The sequence below is a fragment of the Nematolebias whitei genome, chromosome 1 (assembly GCF_014905685.2).
Source record: "Nematolebias whitei isolate Nwh7 chromosome 1, NemWhi1, whole genome shotgun sequence".
In the NCBI taxonomy this organism is placed as follows: Eukaryota; Metazoa; Chordata; class Actinopteri; order Cyprinodontiformes; family Rivulidae; genus Nematolebias; species Nematolebias whitei.
Genome location: NC_056498.1, coordinates 37,999,832 through 38,021,544, shown reverse-complemented (window position 1 = coordinate 38,021,544; position 21,713 = coordinate 37,999,832). Strand labels below are relative to the sequence as shown.

Sequence of the window (21,713 nt, the reverse complement as noted above, 5' to 3'; positions counted from 1 at the left end):
GAGAGAGAGAGAGAGAGAGAGAGAGAGAGAGAGAGAGAGAGCTGACATACTCCTAAGTGCTGGCCTTTAATAAAAAAAGGAGCCATTTATGTGTTTTTGTCAGCCATTTTGTTCTTTCTTTGGTTTGTCTGCGTCATTAGCAGGCCTGGTACTGCTCATCTTCAGAGTTTCCCCTTTTGTGTTCCTCAGAATCACATTATTGTCATGAAATATTTGATTTTTGCCATCTCAAATCAATTCAGAACCATTCATGTCAACTTTTGGATGCATTACAAAATAGAGTACAATCTCCAACCCCTAAGGATTAGCACCAAAAGCTATCTTTTGGCAAAGAGGTGGTCATCGAGTGTTGTTTGCAACAAAAAAAAATACTAAAAGAACTAAAAGCATTCCTGTCATCTTCAGATGACCAAGATTCATATCGGTGTAGACGTTTGGCTCGTTGAAAAGGCAAACAGCTGCAGGGACTTCAGACAGCAGTAGCTGCTTTTAGAAGCAGGGATATATGAATTTCTTTACGCCGTTATCTGAATAATCATTCAGTGAGAACTGACAGCAAATGCCTTGTAGGGTGGAGTGAACAAACACAGGTTCAGGAATAGAAATCTGAAGCTTGGTTTGGTCAGATGGAAAAGGACAGCTGTTGTAGGATCGTGGTGTGTTGGTTGTCTGTGTGTTCAATTTAAGTGCTATGTTAAACCATTAGTTAGTCAAACTTTCATGTTTTATCTGAAGTTATATCTGTATCTGCAGAATTATTATTTATAACTGTGGCCTGTTCAAATCAAAGCTGACAAAGGCAAATGGAATGGTTGAAAATAAATTTAGAGAGTAGAAAGCGCATATTTTGAAAGGATAATCCACATATATATATAAATTATTAAAAAAGAGAGGGAGATGTGCTGAACGTACTAGCTCCAGTTTATATTATTTCTGAGAACATATCTAGAGTACTGTCAAGAATGGGTTTTGGATTCAATATAAGCAAGACACAGGAGTGCCAAAACGTTTTTTTATTTATTTGGCTGCCGGTTGCTGGATGGAGGAGTCATGGTCCAGGCAGGAGTCCAGTCTTCTCAGACTTGTAATGTGACAGGTGCCATTGTCGATCTGCAGCCGGTGATGTCACTATTGCAGAGTGAGCTGCTAAAGCTGGGCAGACTGAAGATGTGATCTAGACGGGAAATCCAGATACGTGGTCCGATGGTCGTAGCGGGGATCAAAGAGCAGAAACCAGAGCTGAGTCGTAATCCAAAAGCGTAGTCAAAGGGGAAGGCGCAGAGCCAGAAACCACGGTCAGATGAGCAGATTAAATCCAAAAGGGTCAGGCGAGGTGAGGAGTCAAAAAGCAGATGAGGGTTCAAGGCAAGACAAGGATACAAGGCTATGGAGATAGGATACTATGAATGGCTTTACTATCAGGGACCATGAGAGGTGTAATAATTCGGCCCTGGTTGGTTGTGGATGTGGAGCTTATAAAGGCAGGTTAACAGGTGAAGTTGATGAGTGCTGATTGCTGTGGAGGAGTAAGGGAGGCGAGGCATGGGATGACAAGAGTAGGCTTGAGCTGAGAGATGGGTGATAGGCAAAACAAAGCAGGGAAACAAAAACTATGGCATGAGGGGCAGACACTATGGCATGAGGGGTATAAATTATGGCATGAGGGGCAGAAACTATGGCAGGAGGGGTCAGGTGACATGGGCAGGCGAACATGAAGCATGAAGGCAGGATTATGGCAGGATGGGCAGAAACGTGAGCAGATGGGGGTCAGCGGGAGCCACTGACCATCACAAGTACATCTGAATGTACAGTATTTAAAGTACATCTTAGAAAAAGTTTGTCAAATTTACCTAAATATGGACAGTTTCAAAATAATTCAGTTATCGGCATTTGATTGCAAAATGTTCTCTAATCTCTCATAATGATAATGCAGATTTATACAAATCTAATCAAAATTAACTTATGGTCTTTTACATTTGAGTTGACATCTTTTACACAGAACATGGAACATGTTAGAATATTTGACCAAGTTGCAAAATTTTGGCATTTATGTTAACATAAAGGTGATTTGGACATTTTTTAATTAATTTTTGCACAGCTGCAGAGGATTTCTTGGAGGGTTTTGTCAATTGCACTTTAATTAATCAGACTGGGTAAGGTGCATCATATGTATTGGGGCAGTGGTGGCACAGAGGTTAGAGAAGACGAGCCTGTGATCGAAAGGTCGCTGGTTCGACCCCTTGGACCGACAATATCAAAACATGGGTGAGAAAGGTGAAGCACCCACACCTGCCTCCATGCACATTTGCCTCACTCTGGGCCATTGAGCAAGGTCCTTAACCCCCACCATCTGCTCCCTGGGGCACCCTAGATGAGAGCTCTCTGCTCCACACAGAGGGCTGTGGTAACATCATGCTCATCATGAGATGATGTTCTAGTACTTACCAAGAAATAACTTGTAACACACATACACACACACACACACTGATGGGTTCTTCCCAGTAACTATTTTGAATAATTTCACAGATAAATTGGTTTTGCACTGGCAGGCAATAATCATAACAACTTTAGAAGAAGGCAAAAAATAGCAGGAGAAGGAGAGTGAAGAGAATCATCCAAGGCCAGTTGCTACATTGAACCCAAAATATTTGTGGAAGGAAGAAAAAAGTTTTTAAGCTTGATTAAGAAAATGGGAATGTTTCTCATTTCCCAATTATTTTTCTTCTACTTCCAAATCTCCTCCATTTTTCTGCTTGCATTATTCAGCACAGCTTTCTGGAAATAAAAATAAATAAACATATTGGCACATGATGTGGCTTAAGTAATGGCGGTTGTATGGGACCCTGTCATTGCTGTAAGAATACGTTTAAAACTTGAGTTTCTTGCTTTTGAAAATGCACTGAACTGAAACCCATCTGTTCATTTCTCTGGACTCCTCTGATAGATCATAATTACTGTGCTGCCAAGAACACACACTAACCTACAGACATCTGGTGCTCATGTCAACCTCTAACAGTGTGCTCACATGGGATGCAGTTTACTGGGAGAGCGCTTTGTCACTCAGCAGTCTCCAGGCAGTGTCACATTTATGGCTCCTTTGGAAATTTAAGAACTACACCAAGATATCTCTCAGTGGATGAACACACAAATCATAATAGCAAATAAGGATGTACAAAGCCATCACCTCATGGCTCTGTGACGGGAACATAAAGCTACTCTGCTGCTTTATTGTGAAAGGATTTTAGATGTGAAAAGGTGTTTATTTGTTGGCCAATAAGGCTCTATTTATAATGGACGACAATCCTTCTGCAACGTAAATATCTGGAAGAAGGTGGACGGTCTTTGCAGGTTGTTAGTCAAGTCTTTAAATGGTAAATGGACTGTACTTTATATAGCGCCTTTGTATCTAATCAAGATACTCAAAGCTCTTTACAACACAATTTGTACCCTTGTTTACTTCCACACAGCACTCTACTACATCTCTACAACAGTAATCTGAATCTGTAGAAACTATTCAGTGCTTTAAATCACATTCATACACCAATGGGACACACATTGGAGGCAGTGAGGTGTTCAGTGTCTTGCCCGGTGACACTTAAACATGTGACTGCTGGTGGAATCGAACCCCCAACTCTCCCATTGGAGAATGACTACTGTAGCCACTCAACTCCTAGATCAAGGAGGGCTTAAACAAGTGCAGAACTTTAGCAGCAAGGTGGTGGCGGTTTGTCATCATGGTGGCTGCCTGTTGGTATGGTGGCAGTGAATCCATGATAGTCTGCATTAGAGGATGATATTTTTTGGGAATCCCATGGGTCACGTGATTCCCGCAGGATGGGAGTCAACTTTAATTTTACTTATGTGATTGGGACCGTATAAGATAAAAAGTCAACAAGAGCAGATGGGTGTGGGAATCAAGCACTAGGACAAAAAAACAAAACAAACAAAATAAAAAAACATAGGGCAGGCACTGCCATTTTCTAGTTTTTTTTTCCATAAGCCTATACTGTAACGCAAGTCGAAAGAACTACACTGCCCAGAAGCCAAAAGTGCTTCCGGACGCTGCTTTCCGCCAAATTTCAAGAACAGCAATGGAGGGAACAAACACCAGCAGAGAAACCAGTGTGGTTAAAGTAATTTGGCAACACAAAGTCAGAACTAATGATCTATCCATTTAGCTCACAGAACTGGCAGGAAAGTCACAAATAATCCTAAACTTCACGAGAGTTGAATGTGACAGTGTTAACACACTGAATGCTGCTTGTAAAACGTGTATGCTTTGTACTTTATATGTTGTTTGTCTGAAACAGGTCCCTCTTATAAATGAGTCCTCGTGACTCTATGAGACTAACCTGTATAAATAAAGGTTAGTTGAATGAATGTTTAGTCTTGGTCAAGTACACTAGAGAATTACATTTTTCAGGAATCCCATGGGTCATGTGATTGGGACAAGTACTAAATACCTGGCAAGGTATTTACGTATTTATTACTGATTGTTTTATATTTAGTACTGATTGTACTAGTAATGACTGTACTGTATTTAGGTATTTAGTGACAAGATTTTTTTCTGTGGGAGTGAAAATCCACTCCCTTGTAGACTCTACACAAGTAAAAAATAGTTTGTTAGTACAGAACTTGCCACACTGGCCTCATGCCTAGGTTACGATTGTGATGGTGATAAGGCTATAGAAACCAGTCCGGCAGAGACCCGTAGTAGTAGTGATGTGTTGGCATGGCGTGATGTTCTGGTTTAAAGCTGCATCCTGACACCGTCCAGGAGAGTCATGCTATGTTATGTTGTTAGTACAAGGTTAAGGCGCAGGACAGTATCTCAGAAACAGCAAATTATGAATAAAAGCCTTCCTGGTGAGGAATAATGGCTCTTTTACATTATAAGGCTGGCCCGGACTGGGTTCTGGCCTGGGTTCTGGCCTAGGTTCTGAGTCTTTGCATTGAGCAGTCCAGCCCACTTCAATCTCGATCAAAAGAATCAAGCTCTCGGGTTAGAGAAATATGCTCCCTACAGCCTGCGCTCAAATCTAAAAATGTTTTTTTGTTCCATCAAATTTGCAAAATTCAAAAACTTTAATTATTCATTGACATTATTGACTTTATATACTGTTTTAATTAAAGTTCAGTGGTTTAACTTTCCATGTTCTCTTACTGTACTTCTTTACTAGCGCTGCTTTTATTTTTTGTCTTGGTTTTTGTATTATTATTTATTTTTACTGCTGCTGTAAAACCAAATGTCGCCTTGAAGGACAATAAAAGCTAAACTCTGGGCTCAAATGTTCCCTGGTCCAGCCACGTTATCGCAGGTTCTGTGTATCTGAGTGCTCTAATGCATGGAAACATTGTCCAATTCACATTTTCTGAACTTGTGTCTCCTCTTTGTAAAGATGTAGAGTTTGTACATGGCCGGTGGGTCCCTGAGCACTGAGGGGTTGGAAAAGGAGAGAAGTGGCAGTTTTTTTTTTCTTTTTCTATAGTGTCACACTTTGATCAGCGTCCCTATTTGTGTGCCGGTGTTTGAGCCAAGTCCTGGTGTCTTGGAGGCAGATGAAACACTATGAATATATCCGGGAGTCACAGAACACCCACTGTCCTCCCCTTCGCCTTTTCCTTCTCTCTCCACTTCACTTTAGCCACTATTCCACACCAAACCCATTTTAAATATTATCCATTCAGAGCGTTTTTATGTTGCGACACTCTGCCTGAACCCAAGCCTCCATTTTTCCTTTTATCAGATTAGAGGGTGCTGAAGGGGGGTGTTGTTTCACACTGAATCGTTGTCAGATGGGCGCAGCGTGAAGGTGCAGCCGAGACAACAGCTTCGGCTGCAACAAAATAACACAAATATTTCAGCCGTCTGCTCGCTCTGTCTGATGCCGGTCCATTAGCGCACCAAACGTTTCAGCTAAGCAGTTAAAAACAGAAAAACAAAACATTTGATGCTCCATTAAGCTGCACAATAACGATGAGGAGCATATTTTTGTTTTTACCTCCCTCTAATACCTGGACGTTATGGCACTTCTGAAGCCATGTTATGATCAGAACAGCATACCGACACCCAGCTACTGCTACGTTTTATATTAATTAGCCTAATTAATGACCTAATTAGCATAACTGTTGTGTTTAATTTATCATGGTGGTTACAGTAGGGTATTCAGCAGCTCTTTCGCCTCTTGTTTGTACTCTGCTTAATTAATTTACCTAAACGTGCTCCTTATTTTCATGTGTGGAGGTTAAGGAGGAGCACAAAGTCATGAGATGAGGTGTTTAAAACGAGGGCTAGCTCCTTCAGTTTTTCATGAAACGTGACACGAAATTTGCCTAAAAGCTTTTTGTTGTTGTTGTTTTTCTGCTCATTTAAAGTCTCTCATTTCAAAATAAAAGTTGATTATACATATATATATATATATATATATATATTATTCTTCTTCTTTCGGCTGCTCCCTTCTTCAGGGGTCACCAAAACAAACTAAGTCGCATAAAGACTTGGCAGTTATTTTTTACGCCGGATGTCCTTCCTGACCCAACCGCAGAGCACCGAGCTACCACGGCCCTCTGTGTGGAGCAGAGAGCTGCTATCGATGGCGCCCGGGGAGCAGACGATGGGAGTTAAGGGCCTTGCTCAAGGACCCAGAGTGGAGCAAACAAGAGTAGAGGCAGGTGTGGGTGTTTCACCTTTCCCACCCACATTTTAATGATGTTCATCCGGGGAATCGAACCGGCAACCTTACAAACACAGGCCCATCTTCTCTAACCTCTGCGCCATCACTCCCAGCAAGTGTTCAAGTAGAACCATGCTTATTAGATGAAATGCAGCCTTTAGATCCTTTGTCCCTACAACGTTTTTGTTGAATTGGACAGAAGACGTTTTAGTCGCATGCATCGTGATCTGAATTGGAGTAAAAATGGATGGAAGTAGAAACCTCGTCTTTTCTTCAATCAAACCATCTTTGTCCTCCATCCAAAATGTTCGTATCCTTCAGCTGTAGGTGGACGACTGAGTCTAGATGTGAAACGTGAAGATGAGAAGGAAAACATCTTCACTAAACAAAAAGACGATCCAGTTCTGATCAGAGTTATTGGTCCAAATCAATTACAGTTGGTGAGAAGCTGAAGGAGGCGCCGTTGATAAGGAGGCGCATCAGGAAAAGTTCATTTTGCGTTTCTCTCCCTGAGGAAGTTTCACTCGGTTGATAAAACCTCTGCAGCCACAACAGGAACAAGATAAGTTCTCAGAAACCGTCTTATGACTCTTAAAATCTCGGCTCCTGCTTTTATCAAAGCAGGTTTTGTGTTCCAGTTTTAGGTGGAGCTGCTGCCACCGTCTGTCCCTTCAGTCCCGTTGGATCCAAATCCATCATTTTACAGCCGGGACCGTTTCAATTTGTTTGATTTCTTTGGTTTTTTTATCAGCTTAAAAAGCATTTGTTGCTCTGTTCTGCATGAGAAGCTCTTTGTCTCATAGACTCTCGTTACAACTTTAATTTAATTGCATTTATGCGTTAAATCCTTTTTTCCCCTGCATTTTGTTGCGTACTGTATTTGGTATCATAAATTACAAACACATTCACGCTTTTTCTTCTATAATTTTCCACTTTAGCCTGTTCCAGTTTCACATCGTCCTGTTTGTAAAGTAAATCTGTTCGTCGTGCTTTGGCCACACGGCGGCGTCTTTTTCCCCACGAGCTGCAGTTTCTCTCCACAGCTTGTCACAGAACAAACGTTAAGGCAATAAGGATTAGAGCGCCTATTTTTAACACGTCATATATATTTAATTGCTAATTTTTTTAGTTTTCATTCTTAATATGTGTAATATTTGCAGTGGAGTGACTTTATTTAACTTGTGATTTGGTTTGAATTAGAGGAAGTCGTATAAAATCTGCTCCTGTTTGTTTACGAGTTTCAGCCTGACATTATCAGTTTCTAAATGTTTAAAATGAGCCGAATGAACAGCCGGTCCTGCAGACGCATTTTTACTGAAGGTCTAATTAGACGTAAGTTTCAGTGAGAGGCAGTTAATTGTGTTAGAACTGATTCATGTCTTGAGAACAATCGAAGAGCTTTTAATAGTATTCATGAGAGGTAAATGTCAACAAGAGAACGTTGAACCTATCGTTACTTTGATTTAAACGGAACAAAGAGGCTTTAGGACTTTACATCAGCTGGAAACACAGAGGCAAGATGTCGGTGTTGAAAGTAAAAACACATTCAGAGGAAGAACAGTCAACGAAACGTACGAGGAAACGCGAGTTTTTCTGTCTCTCGTACGTCTGTTTTAGTTTTTAATTTATATTTTACATAGACGCAAGGCAATGTTCACAGTTTTAGACAAATAACCAGATTATTGTGGCTCTCATCCCGTTTGTTTCTGTGTAACAACTGTTGTTGGGAAAAAAATGTATATGTGGTAAAGTTTTACTAAACCAGCTTAACAGTTTATTTAAACAGGTGGTGAAACTGATCAATTTTATCTAAAAAAAATAAATAAATCAGAATAAACAGCAGCTCCAATATTTATATTTGGTATTCTGGTGAAAACTTGCAGCATGAACAGAGTTTACCACACAGGGGTCCAATTTAATTCAATTCAGTTTGTTTCTATAGCAACAAGTCACAACAGAAGTTGTCTCGGGACACTGAACAAAAACATTCACATACATTAAAAAAAGAGCCAATTAGTAAAGTTCTCTATCAAAGGAAGCCGAGTGTGTTGAGTCTTCACTTTGTCACAGTCTCCCATCCTGAACAAGCACAAAGGAGACAGTGGGAAGGAAAAACTCCCTTTTCACAGGAAGAAACCTCCAGCAGAACCAGGCTCAGGACGAGCGGCCATCTCCTTTAACTGGCTGGGGTTTGAGAGGAACAGGAAGTAGAAACAGACTAAACAGAACGGCAGGTACAGGTGAACTTTCTATAGGAGGAAAGACAAAAAACACGTTAAGATAGAAATAATTACAAATACAAACAGGGAGAGAAGGGCAAGTAACGACAGCAGCAGAGTGAGGAGATGTGGTCAGTTTGTCCTCCAGTAGTCTTAAGCCTATAGCGGCATAACTAAGGGATAGCTCAGGAAACCCAAGCTGACCCTAACTATAGGAAAGACTTAAGCCCAGTCTTAAAACTGGACAACGTGTCAGCCTCACGGACAGAAACTGGAAGTTGGTTCCACAAGAGAGGAGCCTGATAACAAATATCTTCCTCCCATTCTGCTTTAGGAAACTCTAGGAACCACAAGTAAACCTGCAGTCGGAGAGCGAAGGGCTCCGTTAGGAAAATATGGAACAATACAGTCTGTAATATAAGATGGAGCTAGGTTGTTGAGGGCTTTGTAAGTTAGAAGTAAGATTTTGAATTCAATTCTGGATTTGACAGAGAGTCAATGGAGAGAAGCTAAAACTGGAGAGAGATGATCTCTTCTAACTCCAGTTAAGACTCTGGATTAACTGAAGACGTCTTAAAGAATTTTATGGATGAATTGATTTTTTTTTTTTTTGCTTTAGGGTTAAATTACAGTGCTGCTTTCTGTTCATTCACTTTCCCTACATGTCGAATTCACTGCACAGCGCTGTGATGCATTAGAGGTTTACTGTATTGAAAATAATTATTTTCCTGCTTTTCCCAAAAGATTTATAGTCAAAATGAAAAATGTAAAATGCTACAAACATTTAAAAAAGTGTTGAGCCTATTTATAAAAATCACGTTTTTTTTTTTTTTTACCCAAGTCATGAGGACATTGTCAGAAATCGTTAAAATCATTGGATCCTTTTTTACATTTAACAGCTTCTGTTTGGAAACTTTCTCTTTATAGTTTTCTCACAGTCTCATTCTTTGAAACAGATTTATTCCTTTCTTCAATGTGACAAATAAACATATATTCTGTAAAATCACTAACAACTGATGAAGGCGTTTTTCAAAATACAGGTAAAATGTCATCAATTTAATAAGTTAGGTTCCATTTAAAGTTTTTGGTGCCGTCTCTAAATTAAATTTTTCAAGTTCTTTGGGATCGTTTCATGAACTCGAAGGTCTAGACTCGTTTGCAGACTTGCAGTTTTCTCTTGTCTAAAGGAGAATTCATCACTTCCAGAAAACACTTTTCACTAACGTCTCTGTCTGTCCCATCTCTGCTCTTCATCTTCCTCCTCTCACCTCACCTGCTTCTCTTCTTCCTTCATCCTGAACTCTCCATCGTTCATTCTGGTTTTGGAACATCCAGGTTTCCTCAGTACTGGAGATCAGTCTGCTAAAGGGAACTACGGCCTGCTGGACCAGATTCAAGCTCTGCGTTGGCTCAACGAGAACATCGGGCACTTCGGCGGAGACCCGGAGAGGATCACCATCTTCGGCTCCGGAGCAGGAGCCTCCTGCGTGAACCTCCTCATCCTGTCCCACCACTCAGAGGGTAAATCACATCCTGGGAAGTCGTAGGACCTGCACAGTGTGTGTTTTTGTTTCTGCTGAGTTTTTACAAAATATTTAATTTGGTTCAGAATAATGTCCTTTGAGTCGTAGTATTTGTAACTTTATACTTTAATTCTGTGACTTCATTGACTAAATTTATTTTAAATAATGTTTCATAAAACTACATTGAGCTCTCTTCAATTCCTCTAAAAACTTTGTTCTCTAAAATCTGAGCTACTTCAGCTACATTTTGTTGTTCTTATGCTACGTTTAGCTTTTAGCTATTGTCGTGCAAAATTGTAGTTTTTAGCTACGATTTCACTGATTTTGTCATTTAGATATTTAGCTTTTAGCTAGTTGAACAAATTTTAGCTGCTGTTTTATTTTTACATTCAGCTGCCATTTTTCTCATTTTAACGTAACTACAGTTTTGCTCAATTTCTCTTTTGTAAATTTTGCATTTAGCTAGATTTAGCTTTTAGCTAAATTTTTGTTGATTTTTGCTTTTAGTTGTTTTATTTTTTTAAGCTAGTCATGCAAAATTCTAGCTGTTAATTACAATTTCACTGTTTTATGTTTTAGATGTAATTTTCTACATTTAGCTTTTAGCTTGTTGAACAAATTTTAGCTGCTATTTTGCTTATTTTAACATTTAGCTACCATTTTTCTAATTTTAGCTTAACTACAGTTTTGCTCACTTTGTTTTTGCTACTGTTGTCAGTTTTACTTTTAGCTACAGTTTGTTTCATTGGGCTTTAAGCTACATTTTTGCTTTTAGTTGTTTTATTTTAGCTTTTAGCTAGTCCTGCAATATTTGAGTTTTTAGCTATGATTTCACTGATTTTATCTCTTAGATATAATTTTTCTACATTTAGTTTTTATCTAGTTGAACAAATTTTAGCTGCTGTTTTGCTTATTTTAACATTTAGCTGCTACTTTTCTAATTTTAGTTTAACTACAGTTTTGGTCATGTTAACTTTTAGCTACTTTTGTAAATGCTTCGTTTAGCTACAGTTTTGTTACATTTAGCTTTTTATCATTTGGCTACTTTCAGCCTATTTGACATTTAGCTGCTGCTCTTATTATTTTAGTTTTTCACTGTTAGTTCAGTTTAGTTTTTGTTCGGCTCCTTTTTAACTTATTTTCTCTTTTATAAATTTAAACTAAGTTTCAGCTACTTCAGCAAACGCATCCAACACACGCTGTTTTTTAGCTAAAATGATCATTTGTGTAGTTATCACTAATAACAGCTCAGACCCAGCCTTGTTTGGATCGGTTTCCTCTCGTGTTTTTGTTTTGTTGTTGTTGTCTAAACAGTGTGTGTTGACTCCTCCTTGAAGCGTTTTTACATCTTCTGCATGAAACGTGTTGAAACGTTCAGCCTGCAAATGTCTTTTAGCTGAGATGTTCGCCTGACCCTTTTATCGTCAAAGAATAACGCCGTGCGTCTGATGAGCGCGTTCACATTTGATCCTTCATGTCTGCAGAGGTCACATGACCTGTGAGGCCTTGTGGTTCTGCTCCACCTTCATCTGAACACTACACGTGTTCCACCTCGGACAAAGCGCCCCGAGGGCCGAGCGTTAAAGCGCCGTCGCCAAAGGACGGAGGCCGAACCGGTCCGCTTTGATCTGATCTGAGATCGGTGTGGCCGACAAGCCGCAGCCAAACGGTCGCGCTCTCGCCGCTTTTGATCACGGCGTGCGTGAAGCCGTTCTCCGACCCTCTGTTCTCTGCGCCGCTCGAGGACTCGCCCCGAGTGCCTCTTTCCTCTCGTCGTTTGCTGCGTCGCACACAAACCGCAACAGACAGAAGAAGAAGAAGAGATCACAAAGCGTGTGTTCGTTCAGTCACGCTTCTGTTTCAATTATTCCTCCTGAATGTTTGAAACCTCGAGCTTCGCTCATTCTGTGTAGATGTGCTTCGAAAACAAAATGCATGAACTGAGTGTGTGTGTTGCTGTGTCAGTGTATCCATTAACACAACCTCTGTAATTATCCCTTAATCTCTGTTAACCCTTCAGATTAACCCACAAACATCTGCACGGCCAGCAGGCGGCTCACTTGACTCCGGTGTTTCGTAACACAGTTCTTAGAACCATACAACACGTTTGACCCTTTTCCAAAGATACTGGAACGTTGTTTTATAAAAAGAGGTGCACTTAAAAAATGTCAAATTCATGGTGAATTCCCAACGCCTGGCTCAGATTTAACAAATAAAGGTTCTTTGTTTATCATAAATGATTAAATACACACACCAGCTGTGAACATCAGAATAAGTGTAAATCTAATAAGAGCATGGTGCGGTGATTTACTGACTGAGTCTGACTGGATTTCACTCTAAAACCACAAAAACAAGCTGCAGAACAGCATTATTGTGCTTCTGAATTAAGCAACGTGTTCTCTGAAACCGTTTTGTTGTTTTATGGCAACATTTATTCCTCCCAATTATGAGTGTAAATTTCACCACCGTACAGCCCAGAACTTGTTCAACTGAAGAGTTTAGTTTTGTTTATTTTACACCAAAAATAATTAAAACTTCATGGCAGGTTCAGAGATTGTTCCGGTGTGGCCTAAAATGATTCACACTGAGCCTTTAATGTTTACAAAAGATTAAATGAGTGACATTCTTCATCATCCTCTCCCCTTAAACAGAACATAACATTTTCTAAATATTTAATCTCTATAATGAATTATAGGTTAACAGTATGGATTATGAAATTACTAAGCAGTTTTTAAAACTGGGAAGTGGTTGTTAGATGTTAGAGAAGGTAAGTCTGTGATTGGAAGGTCGCCAGCTCAACTCCCCGAATCGACAACATCAAAAATGTGGGTGGAAAAGGTGAAGCAGCCACACCTTCCTCCACCCTTATTTGCTCCACTCTGGGCCCTCGAGCAAGGCCCTTAACCCCCACCATCTGCTCCCCCAGGTGCCCTAGATAGTGGTTTCCTGAGGATAGACCTCAAAGGCAGCAGGTACAGTGAAAACAGAAGGGGTCCAAGAATCGAGCCCTGCGGAACCTCGCAGGAAATGTGCGCTGAAGCCAACTTTAACACAGAAGCTCCGGTCACTCAGATAAGAACAGAACCATTCTATACAGTTTGAAGAAAAGAAGAAACATCTGTTTCATGAAAGAGGGACGAGTTGCACCCTGTGATGCTCCACTAACTGTGTTATAACTCTATTTTTGCCATTTCTGAGCTAAGTGTTGCTGGATAACAATAGTTTCACACATCTGAACAAAAGGCATGCACACTTTTTACTTTGCATTAATTCCACAAATCAAGACAGGAGGTCGTTTTGCTAGCATAAAGAAAGAAAGCAAGCGTGAAAAACTAGTTTCACTTTCTTAACAGTTCCGAGCCACATTTAAACAAATCTCTAACGCTTCCTCATTAATAGTTGGTAAGGAGCTATTTTTGACACAAGATACAAGTTAATTAGGAATCTTTAGAGACATTAAGTGCACTTTACATCTAACTTACAAAAAGTTAATTTTCTAAAAGGTTCAAGTCTCCATGCACTAACGATTTTTCCAACCTTTATGTTTAGAAGGAAACTAGAGTTGTTTGTAGATTCTTTCTGTAAGACATGCTTAGGAGTGAAATACATCACCTATAACAAACATCAACCCCTTGTCTTTTGTTGCTGACAGCCACTCACCCCTTCCCTCTGTCGCCTGTCCATTTCCATGTCTCTGCTTTGCCGTCCCACCATCGTCTTCCTCTTCATCAGCATCTATCGGTGTAACATCAACCCTCTAGACGCCACCTGTCTGTCATGCTCCCCCCCTTATTCCCGTCATTGATGTCAGGTAAGAAGTCAGTCGTCCTTAAGGGTTACCGGTCATGTCGACAGCAGTTTGTTACGAATCAAAGCCGACAGCAGAGCTATGCAGGAGGGGGCGTCGGCTGACATGAAGGGAGGGGCTCTTTAATGTTGATTTGACAAAGGGTGAAAGATAGATGCCAAAACAGAACATCCGCTTGTTTAGATGTGTTGGACAGACGAGGATAAAATGGGTAGAAAGATGTTTGGACACTACGAAGAGCGCTGAAGCCAAACTGAGAACTGAGACTAATGGACTAGTCATCATCCACCTCTTTCTGTCTCTCTCTCAGTGCAGAGATATTTGTAGCTGTTTCCAAGTTACTTTTTACTTTAATTGATCTCCCAGGGACGAGAGACTCTGCAGCTCTCCTCAATAATTAACTGACCGGTCTTCAGCCCGGGAGAGGTGAGCGAGGAAAAAAAAAAAAAAAGGAGCCCGAGAGGAAACGAGTGAGGCAGGAGGCCCCTTAACGAGCCACTCGAGTGGTTTCAGCAGCTCAGGACAGGCAGAACTAAAGAGTCGGATAGAAACAAAGAGGAGGAGGGACAGGGAAGTGTAGAGATGGAACAGGAGTGGGAAAGAAAACAGAAAAACAGATCTTTGGACTTTCAGAAGAGCTTATTCCCAGTCCGGCCTCTATATTTTGAGCTACAGGTCCATAGCATGCTTTAGCTAAGCTTCTACAGATCTGCTGTCCAACACTTTCAGTAGGAAGGAAGGAAAGTGTGACTTGGAAGTGTTTTATGTACAGTATCTTTGGCGGAAAGAGATGTGTGACCAGTGTCCTTTTCTCCCACCTGTCCATTCAGGTCTCTTCCACAGGGCCATCGCTCAGAGTGGCACGGCCATCTCCAGCTGGTCCGTCAACTACCAGCCCCTCAAGTACACCAAGATCCTGGCCCGGAAGGTGGGCTGCACCTACTCCGAGACAGCCGACCTCGTCGACTGCCTGAGACGCAAGACCTTCCGGGAGCTGGTGGACCAGGACATCCAACCGGCCCGCTACCACATCGCCTTCGGTCCTGTGGTGGACGGAGACGTGGTGCCAGACGATCCTGAGATTCTCATGCAGCAGGTGAGGAACTGGACTGTCTGACGGTGTTATAGTGATGACACTACAGACAAGTGAGGACTCAGAGAAGGTGTGTCTGTGACCTTTTAATCCACGTTGGAGATCTAGCTGTGACATTTAGCAGCCGGTGTTGACTCACAGTACAGTGAGCAACAACAGCTCTGATGGTGGAAGGGTGTAAAGCCGTGGTTCAGTCTTTATTTGTGTCCACATCTCTTAAAAAACATGATATGCTATTTAAACCCTTTATCATAAGATTCAGTTCAATTAATTTTATTTACATGGCACCATATCACAACAGAAGCTGTCTCAGTGCACTGAACAGAAACATTCATAAAAACCAATTAGTAAAATGTATCTAAGGAAGCCAGCAGACTCAATGAGCCTTCACTCTGTCACAGTCTCTCATCCTAAGCAAGCACAAAGGTGACAGTGGAAAGGAAAAACTCTTTTAACAGGAAGAAATCTGCAGCAGAACCAGGCTAATGACGAGCGGCCATCTGCTTCGACCGGTTGGATTTGAGAGGAACAGGAAGTAGAAACAAACAAACACAGAATGTGAATGGTCCAGATGTAGGTGCAGGTGTAACCCCTATTGGAAGAAAAACAACAACAACAAAAAAAACATCAAGGATAGAGAAAAAAATACAAATACAAAACGGGTAGAGTAAGTAAAGACAGCAGCAGAGTGAAGAAATGTGGTCAGTTTGTCCTCCAGCAGTCTAAGCCTATAGCAGCATAACTAAGGGACAGCTCAGGAAACCCAAGCTGACCCTAACTATAGGAAAGACTTAAGCCCAGTCTTAAAACTGGACAATGTGTCAGCCTCAAGGATGGAAACTGGAAGTTGGTTCCACAAGAGAGGAGCCTGATAACTGAAAGATCTGCCTCCCATTCTATTTTTGGAAACTCTAGGAACCACAAGTAAACCTGCAGTCTGAGAGTAAAGTGCTCTGTTAGGGAAACATGGAACAACAAGATCTGTATTAGAAGATGGAGCTATCATCAGAGCTAGATTAACGCTTGTGTTGTTTCATCAAACACTGATTTCCTGCTTTTGTTTTTCTTGAAAGCTATTTCCTTTTGCAGTGACAAAGTCATAAAAGTACCGTACACACAAAAAACTGCTTTTTAATAGCAACATTTAAATTTACTTCCATGTTTACTGTGTAATGTTTCTTACTGGCATTCATTTTTAGGGTTTCTTAAGTTTAACAGGGGCACAAGTCAGAAATTCTACACGGAAAACTCTTTCTGCCTTAAATTATTTCAAATTACAGCCTTCTCTCACATCAATCTACTCAATGAGGGAAAAAAATCTAATATTTTAATTGCACGGCATGATGAAAGGCAGGCTATAATTAAATAGTCTCCTGTTTGTGTGTTTGTTTGACTATTAGCTAAATATCTCATGAACCAGGCGAGTGATTTAAATGTAACTCATGAAGTAATCTTTGAATTTATGTCTATAACCGAATAATTTTGGAGTTGACCCAATTCAAGATGGTCTCCTCAGCTACTCAGTATTAGAAAACACTAATTGGGTTTTAGTCGTAACACAAGTCTACCTACAATTTAGTGATGTAGTAGCTGAGAGTCATCCCCTACATATATTCTGAGCTACAAATCTTACAATATCACGTGAGGTTGCACATCCTGGTATTTTCACGATGTGACCAAAATGAACATAACCCTGTTTATAAAACATGTAAAAATACAAATAAAGTTTTGAATTTAATTCAGTTCAGTTTATTTATATAGCGCCAAGTCACAACAGAAGTCGTTTCAGGGCGCTGGACAGAAATTTGTTTAAAACTGTGGCGTTGAAGGCGGAAGGGAACTGGAATTCTTTAAAGAATGCTAGGTATGTTATTTTCTAAACAATAAGAATCCCCTAAATAAGAACAAAACATTAACAAACTGGAACATTTTAGAAATTAATCTCATCCTAAAATGATCAATAATCCATGAACGATCAGAAAATGCGACTTCTTTAGCTGCTTTCCTCTTACTTCCCTAAAAGAGATAGTTAGAGGTGGGAACCAAGAGGTCTGTTACTTTGAGTTTTCACTGTATTTTAACGGGCACAATAAACTTCTACAGCTCCAAAAGATCATTATTTTAAGGACCTTAATCTATAAACTGATGCACTTTGGAGGAACTAATATTTAAGAGAGCTTTTTCTTGGCTCCTGTTTGAAAGAATACAAAGTATTTAAGCTCATCACGCCAAAGCAGGAAGTAGATTTTATGTCTTCCTCCCTCACTGATTGTGTGATGGCCTCGCAACAACAACTACTCATGAATGGCAATGCTATAGTTCACATATTTGTATTTATTCAATTAACTATAACAATTATAACAAAAAAATAGTAGTTTAAAGTGAACCAAATACTGAATTTGTGATTTTGTTTATTGATGGTGACTTTAGATTGGTCTTAATTTGATCATTAAACTTGTTGTTCCCTTGTTTGGCCATCAGGGGGAGTTCCTCAACTATGACATCCTGATAGGAGTGAACCAAGGAGAAGGACTGAAGTTTGTGGATGACAGTGAAGACAACGACGGCATCTCTGCCGCAGCGTTTGACTACACCATCTCCAACTTTGTGGACAACCTTTATGGATATCCTGAGGGTGAGGGACACCAACCCACACATCTGTCTTCAAAATCCCCTTTCTGCTGCCTTCAATTGACACAATCCTGCAGCAAAACCACTCCTTTGGCTCATTCTGACAGTTTTGAGGTGACATCTTTCAGGGATATGTACAAAACAAACAAACAAAAAAAACAAAAAAACAATGAAAATAAAGTATTTTTGCAGGTATTCTGTTACAAACACAATTTATGAAAACATAAAAAAAAATTGCATCCACAGCGTTTTGTCGAAATGCAAGTTTGTAAAACCACATGTGGGCAAAAGATGAGAAAAGATGAAATGTGAGCCCTGAAGTATGCCAAGACAGGCATACTAACGAGATTGCCTATCATGGAGATTATCTTTCACCGCGGTGGGTCTGTGCTTTGGCCTTTGGGGCTCTGCGGGCACTAATGATGTCGCTCATCAGGCCCCAGGCAGCCAGCTCCCAATCACAGTGCTGTTGTTCCTAACAGATCAGCATCGCAGTGGCACACCGTCAAAATACACACGCATTTGAATAATGCAGTCGCGCTCCCTGTCAACTTCTTGTCAGTCATTCTGGAAACAAAAAGGCAAATTCTGCTTCTCATCGTGTTGCATATCTCACCTCTATGCATGTCTTGCTCACATGCAGAAATGCACCTTTGCTTTTTACCAATCCTGGTATATTGGCTCATTTTAGCAACCTTTACTCACCTTAACCTTCTTTGACGTACATTTCACATTTTCCCCAACAGGTAAAGACATTCTGAGGGAGACCATCAAGTTCATGTACACAGACTGGGCGGACAGGGACAATGGAGACATGAGAAGGAAAACTCTGTTGGCATTGTTTACTGACCACCAATGGGTGGCGCCAGCAGTGGCCACAGCCAAGCTCCACGCTGAATTTCAGTCCCCGGTTTATTTCTATACGTTCTACCACCACTGCCAGACTGAGACACGACCAGAATGGGCCGATGCAGCGCATGGAGATGAGATACCGTATGTGTTTGGCGTGCCAATGATTGGTGCCACAGACCTGTTCCCGTGCAATTTCTCAAAGAATGATGTGATGCTGAGCGCAGTGGTCATGACTTACTGGACCAACTTTGCCAAAACTGGGTAGGTATCAATTAAGATTGATCTATTTTAGGTTATGTGTGTGCTCTGAGGTAAGATCTATCAAGAATCTTGGTCTGAAGTACTTGAAGCTTTTGTTATCTCTTGGATTGTTCTGTTTGGTTTAATGATTGGTGAAAACCTAAACCTTTCTTCTTCCTCTGTTTTCTATTAGTGACCCCAACCTGCCTGTCCCCCAGGACACCAAATTCATCCACACCAAGCCCAACCGCTTTGAAGAGGTGATCTGGACAAAGTTTAATCCAAAGGACAAACAGTATCTTCACATCGGCTTAAAACCTCGTGTTAGGGACAACTACAGGGCCAACAAGGTGGCCTTCTGGCTAGAACTAGTCCCCCATATTCATAGTATGCGTGAGCCCTTAACAACCACTACCCGTTTGCCACCTGGCCCTGGTCCTGGCCCTGGCACCATCAGACCCTGGCCCAGGACTCCAGGTCCTCGAACGACTCGTCACCCTTACCCAACATTCCCTTCTGAAACTGAGCCTGAGGGCTCGGAGCGTCCACACCAGGACCTCTTTCCTGGAGACACCCGAGACTACTCCACTGAGCTGAGTGTCACAGTTGCTGTAGGAGCCTCTTTACTCTTCCTCAACATCTTGGCATTTGCTGCCCTTTACTACAAGCGCGACAAGCGGCACGAGATGCGACGGCACCGGCTGTCGCCTCAGCGAGGCGTGCCGGCCAACGATCTGGCTCACAGCCAGGAGGAGGAGATTATGTCTCTGCAGATGAAGCACTCGGAGCACGACGCTCACCACGATATGGAGCCCCTTCGACCGCACGACATCCTACGACCCGCCTGTCCGCCCGACTACACGCTGGCACTGCGCCGCGCCCCAGACGATGTGCCACTGATGACGCCGAACACCATCACCATGATCCCCAGCACCATCACCAGCATGCAGCCTCTTCATGCCTTCAATACTTTCCCCTCCACCGGTCACAACAACACCCTGCCCCACCCCCACTCCACCACCAGGGTATAGTAGCGACTAGCTCAACACAGCACCACCTAAGGACCAGGAATACTGGATCTCCTACAGATCTAGCAGAAAGGTCTCTGGATGTGGGCCTTTATGATACTTTATACTCTTGTCTCTCTTAAAGGAACTCCACAACTCCATCTTGTGCTGTACAGTTTAGCAGGACCCTCCACTCTTGGTGTTTGGAGACAGAAATGAACTGCAGAAGAGCAGATGGTCAGTTTGGAGGTGATTTAAATCGTTCAATGAGGGTCCACAATTTTCAGTCTAAAGGAACTGTCAAAGGGACAAAGGTGTATTTGCTCTTTGATGTTTTCTTTTTTACTTTGATGTCAATTATCTCTGTCCCTTAGTGTGCTACGTGGATTTTATTTTATTTTTCTACATCTGTGTCTTATTATAGCCTTGTTCCTCTCATTTAGCTTGTGGGTCTCTCTCTTCTTGATGCTCTTGACGTACTGAGATGTTGGGGGGAGTGCATCACGCACAGGAAACATGGCTATGAAATATTGATATCTGTGATTTCATTCTACCAGCATATTTGGTGCCAACTATGTACTAGTGTGTTTGCTTTCTCATCAAAGGAAAAAAAATCTAGAAAGTCCTGTTTACTGTCAACTAACAGAGACTGTATGTTCTCAAGACAAAGTGCCAAACTGGCTGTCGATTGTGGTTTTCTTTTTCATCTTTGTTTGTTTGCTTGTTTCTTTCAGGTATTGGCTTAAATGTTTTGTTGTGGAAAGATTTATTTTGCTGGAAATATAGATATAGAGAAATGATACTATATATAGTTCTATATAAATGTGTACAAAGGAGAAAGTATATAAAAAAGGGGTTTTCTCAGTAGGGCTCTATGCATGAATTATTTTTTAAAGTTGACAACATGGGGGAAAGGACGCAAAACTTTTTGATGCACGCTTCCAAAATCAAGTCAAACATCTTGATCCACTTTCTGATTTTTCTCTCTGAACCCATCAGAAGTTCCCAAACTTTATGAAATTATTGCGCTTCACTCCGTTCATCCAAAAGGAACGAGTCATTACTAACGACTTTGCAAAGTCGCTGTTTTGGACTCACTATTTGTTTTCAATTATTATCACAGATGTCTTTAATTATTAACTTATACCTAATACGGTGAAGAAGCAAACCATCAGAAAGCCCATCACCTGTCTGTATGAAAATCAGATTTTAGGTTAGATGAAGTGTGATGACATAGCACGCTTGTACTGTTTTATTCCTTTAACCGACCAATCAAACTAAATAATCCTCTTCACCATAACTTTGATTTCTTCCCTCAGTCTGGCCCTGCTGTTGTTCTCCAGCGCGAGCTCTCCCAGCTGTAAACACAGTGAGGAGAACCGGTGCACCTCCAAAGACGTTCTGATCTCTGCAAAAGGTTGAAACAACATGGGTGATGTCTGCTGTTTCTGATGGGGCTTCTTCCATTTGGTTAGCAACATATAATTTTTTCAGCCCTGCAATTCCCCCCCAATGATTCTCAGATGAAGATGTCAAACAGATGAATCCAGTCGATTAGCAGAACCATCGGATCCCACAGAAACACATGCAGTATGGGAGAAGTCCACCACCGTTGCTGTCTTTGCTTGTGCGTTAGCTTTAGCCTGTTTGTTTTCTATTTTATTAC

The 21,713-nt window shown here is 41.1% G+C and overlaps 1 protein-coding gene across 2 annotated transcripts in view; it reads left to right on the top strand.

Annotated features, from left to right (window-relative positions):
• The window catches only part of nlgn2a (neuroligin 2a), a 291,767-nt gene extending 271,625 nt beyond the window's left edge, over nucleotides 1–20,142 (top strand). For both annotated transcript variants that reach the window (XM_037676806.1, XM_037676799.1), the window contains 5 exons: nucleotides 10,229–10,414; nucleotides 15,055–15,320; nucleotides 17,799–17,952; nucleotides 18,695–19,061; nucleotides 19,234–20,142. In XM_037676806.1, the coding sequence (XP_037532734.1) occupies nucleotides 10,229–10,414; nucleotides 15,055–15,320; nucleotides 17,799–17,952; nucleotides 18,695–19,061; nucleotides 19,234–20,071 (1,811 nt within the window). In that variant the 3' untranslated portion in view covers nucleotides 20,072–20,142. The remainder of the gene's footprint in view (nucleotides 1–10,228; nucleotides 10,415–15,054; nucleotides 15,321–17,798; nucleotides 17,953–18,694; nucleotides 19,062–19,233) is intronic.
• The last annotated feature ends 1,571 nt before the right edge of the window (nucleotides 20,143–21,713 follow it).